Source organism: Terrapene carolina, unplaced genomic scaffold (assembly GCF_002925995.2).
Source record: "Terrapene carolina triunguis isolate 2854851 unplaced genomic scaffold, T_m_triunguis-2.0 Scaffold242, whole genome shotgun sequence".
Classification (NCBI taxonomy): domain Eukaryota; kingdom Metazoa; phylum Chordata; order Testudines; family Emydidae; genus Terrapene; species Terrapene triunguis.
The window spans coordinates 4,510,756-4,514,709 of record NW_020664593.1 but is presented as its reverse complement, the minus strand read 5'-3'; the positions used below and the strand labels follow the sequence as shown (position 1 = coordinate 4,514,709).

At 51.4% G+C, this 3,954-nt stretch overlaps 1 protein-coding gene across 2 annotated transcripts in view; it reads right to left on the bottom strand.

Moving 5' to 3' along the window:
- Positions 1–3,954, bottom strand: part of LOC113407713 (cytochrome c oxidase copper chaperone) — a 10,093-nt gene extending 6,139 nt beyond the window's left edge. The window contains exons 1-2 of one of the 2 annotated variants that reach the window (XM_026657415.2): positions 3,855–3,954; positions 3,555–3,689 (exon numbers count right to left, since the gene is read on the bottom strand). In XM_026657415.2, coding sequence (XP_026513200.1) covers positions 3,555–3,667 — 113 coding nt within the window. In that variant the 5' untranslated portion in view covers positions 3,668–3,689; positions 3,855–3,954. The other variant, XM_026657414.2, reaches the window with a different exon arrangement.

Sequence of the window (3,954 nt, the reverse complement as noted above, 5' to 3'; positions counted from 1 at the left end):
ACACAGCCCCTCTGCCCCCCCTTCCCCACGTTCCAGCCTCTTCCCGGAGCGGCGCGGGGGCACACAGGTAGGCAGGGAGGGAGCCTGCCCTGCCCCCGGTACGCGCCGGGCCAGATCCCTGCCCCCCGAACCCCTCCTGCAGCCGAACCCCCTGCCCTGAGCCCCATGCTGCACCCCGCACCCCTCCTGCATCCCAACCCACTGCCCTGAGCCCCATGCCACACCCCTTCTGCTCCCCGACCCCCTGCCGTACCCTGCACCCCTCCTGCACCCTGACCCCCTGCCCTGAGCACCCTGCTGCACCCTGCACCCCGACCCCCTGCCCTGAACCCCCTGCCTCACCCTGCACCCCAACCCACTGCCCTGAGCCCCATGCTGCACCCCTCCTGCACCCTGACCCCCTGCTGTACCCCTAACTCCTCCTGCACCACACACCCCAACTTCCTGCCCTGAGCCCCCGCCACACACCACCTGCACCCCCTGGGGGCAGGGAGGGGGCAGAGTTGGGGTGGGGAGTTCAGGGAAGGGATTGGAATGGGGGCAGGGAAGGGGTGGGAAGAGGTGGGGCGGGGGTGGGGCCTCATGGAAGGGGTGGAGTGGGGGCGGGGCCGAGGGCGGTGAGGGGGAGGTGTCAGTAATGCAGCCCTCGGGCCAATGTACTAGTCCTCATGTGGCCCTGGTGGTCATTTGAGTTTGAGACCCCTGATCTAAAGTGCTATTAGTAACAATTAAAGACATTAAAAATGGGTATATATTATTTTTAACCCATGTATCTAATTATTGTTGCTATTCTCTCACCTCTAAAGGGAAGAATGCCACTTAGTGAGATAAAACTTCCCCAGTGAGGCCAAGGTTCATTATGAGATTGCTAAACATCATTCTACTCTACAAGTTTGCAGACAAATTGTAGTAAAAACTTCACAAATTAGGATTTAATTTGTATTAAAAGTCTTTAAAGTCTGAAGCAACTAGAGTGTGCTGCATGGGTCATAAGAATGTGTAGAGAGCTAGTCAGGTTTTTTTTTTTTTTTTTTTAAGTTAATAGTTTCTGATACTATGTGTGTCCTGAAATCACTTACCAATTTTGGTGTTTTAAAAAAGGTAAATTAAGTGTTTTTCTGACTCGCTGCTGTGTGCAAATCCCAAAAGCAACAAGAGAAACTGATGATACAGAAAGTGCAGTGAAATATACACTATAGAAGACAGAAGACAACTATAGGGAACTGACTATACAGGAAGGGCTTTCATATGCATAAATAAAACATAACATTGAGAAGTACTTGTGGCACCTTAGAGACTAACAAATTTATTAGAGCATAAGCTTTCGTGGGCTACAACCCACTTCTTCGGATGCATCCGAAGAAGTGGGTTGTAGCCCACGAAAGCTTATGCTCTAATAAATTTGTTAGTCTCTAAGGTGCCACAAGTACTCCTGTTCTTTTTGCGGATACAGACTAACACGGCTGCTACTCTGAAACATTGAGAAGTGTTCCTCTCTGTTACTTGTAATGACAGTAGAAAAACAATTTTCAGGCGGAAGTGAGATTTTTAATTTGGTATATCCATTTAATATCCGCACCCAAACACACACTTCCTTGTCCTGTGAACTTGCAGCGTCACATGAGTCTCAGTGTATTATTTCTCAAGAGGGAGCGCTATGAGGCTGGTAGCTGGTTACGCAGAAAGGAGATATTGTAGATGATCTGCACTAACTGATGAGTGAAAACACTGAGGAAAAAAAAGGAAATGTGTAGGGAGGTCCAAAGTGATAAATAACGGGATAAAACTTAGTTAAGAAAAATTAGGATGCATACCAAGAAGAGTCCTTTAGCAGTGCAAGCTATTAAGGCTTGTCTACACTTACCAGAGGATTGATGTTGTGGCGGATCCAGCTAAATCGATTGCCGATCGCTCTCCCATTGACTCCTGTACTCCACCTGATTGAGAAGAGCAAGGGGAGTCGACGGGAGAGCGTCTCCCATCAACGTTGCGTAGTGTGGACCCCACGGTAAGTAGATCTAAGCTACGTCGATTTGAGTTACGCTATTCACGTAACTCTAATTGTGTAGCTTAGATCTACTTCTCCCTTTAGTGTAGACAAGGCCTGAGAGCATGGATTATTCTCTTAAGGGAAGTAAAGCAAGTCCCAGCACCTGAGACATGTAAACTAGAAAGGGCAAAACATACTACAGTGTACCATCCTATGACAGCTGAGAAGATGAGCTAATTGTGACCTAACAAGTAACTCCCTCCACCTCCAACCCAGTATGATGGTGGCAGTATATAAAAACTAAAATATGCTTAGCAGATTGGGCCTTTTAGCTTTGCTCTCTGAAACTCCCTCCCCCATAAGATATTTATGTGGCTGGAGTACCTCAAAAGACAGAAAGCTAATTTATAATCAGACTAAGACAATATATTAAAAAAAATAAGAGTAATGATTAGACCCCGTAGACCTGAACACACACTGGATTTTTCTGGAGAGTTATTTTGGCATCACCACTGGTGCTGGAATTTTAAACATCAACACATTGGACTAAAGTAGTTTCCTGATAATTTAAAGAGAACTTGTATCATTTTTATCAATTGGTGATGCTGCCAAAACAAATCCCAAACAGTAAGTAATCACTGCCTGAAAAAGGCAGGTGATCCCCTGGGAACTAAAATATCATCTACAGGGAAGTTAGTTATTTGTTTTTGTGGGACTGGACTAATGTATAATTAAAACAGAGAAAGGTTCCAGACAGAGTTCTGGCAACTGAAATCCCTATTTACAACGCAAAGGCAATAAAGGCAATGACTGGGGAAGCTCCTCCAGCAACACTGCAAGTCCTTGGCTGCATCCTACGAGCATTTCCAGGCTGGATGGATCAGTTGATAATTGCCCTGCTCATTCCCTCTGAAACAACTGGCACCAGCCACTGCTGGATGACAGGCTATTGGGCTAGATAGTCCATTAGTCTCATCCAGTACAGCCACTCTTATAAGGCTCAATTTCCATTCCCTAATCAGTCACTAGCCTACTTGTAGGTTAAGAGAGGGAACTGATTAGTGGGAGTTATAATGGTGATTTTGGCAGGGGGTCATCTGTCCACTGGGAACCAGCCTGAGGCTTGGGCTACACTTAAAACGCATATGGGCAGCGATATGTTGGTCGGGGTGTGGTGCCAGGGCAAGACACACACCCGGGTGACACAGCTATGCTGACAACACCCCTGATGAAAGAAGAGGGCTTCTTGTGACACAGCCCCGGTCTACACTTCCCATTTAGCTGGACCCAGCTGTGTCACTCAGAGGTGTGAACCATTTCACACACCCCCAGGGCTGTAGTTAAGCCGACTTGACCTACTCCCCCGCCCCCGCAGACGCAACCAGGCTGATGGGAGATGTATCTGTGGGCCGGGCCCGGCTGCCGCTGCTAGCGGGGAGGGGGAGTCGCTGCAGCCAGGGCAAAGCCCATGTGCTGCTGCAGGAAGCGTCACCCTCCCTGGCCCGCCCGCGCCAGGCCCGAGCAGCCCCGTCACTGGGCCCGGGGGGGGGCGCCCGCCGGTTACCAGGCATCTCGCGCCTTCTTGGTCTCGGGGCAGGCGCAACAGGGCTTCAGCGGCTTCTTCTCCTGCGGCTCGGGGCCCGGGGGCTCGCAGCTGGCGGACGCCAGGCTCGACATCTTCGGCGGCTTCGCAGGATCCCTGCGGACACACGGGGCCGGTCAGAGCCCGCTCGACCCGACAGGCCCGCCCGGCCCCCAACGGCCGGTGCACCCGCCCCTCGCGGGACCCCCACCCCCGCGGGGACTCTCGGCACAGATCGGGCCCCTCCCCCCTCTCACATGCGCAACCCTCGCAGGCTCCTACCGGGGTCCGCGCACGGATCGTCAATGCGCATGCGCCTTCCGGACCGGGACTTCTTCCGGGCAGCGGCCTCCCCCCGTGACCCGGCACTTACTGCGCCTGC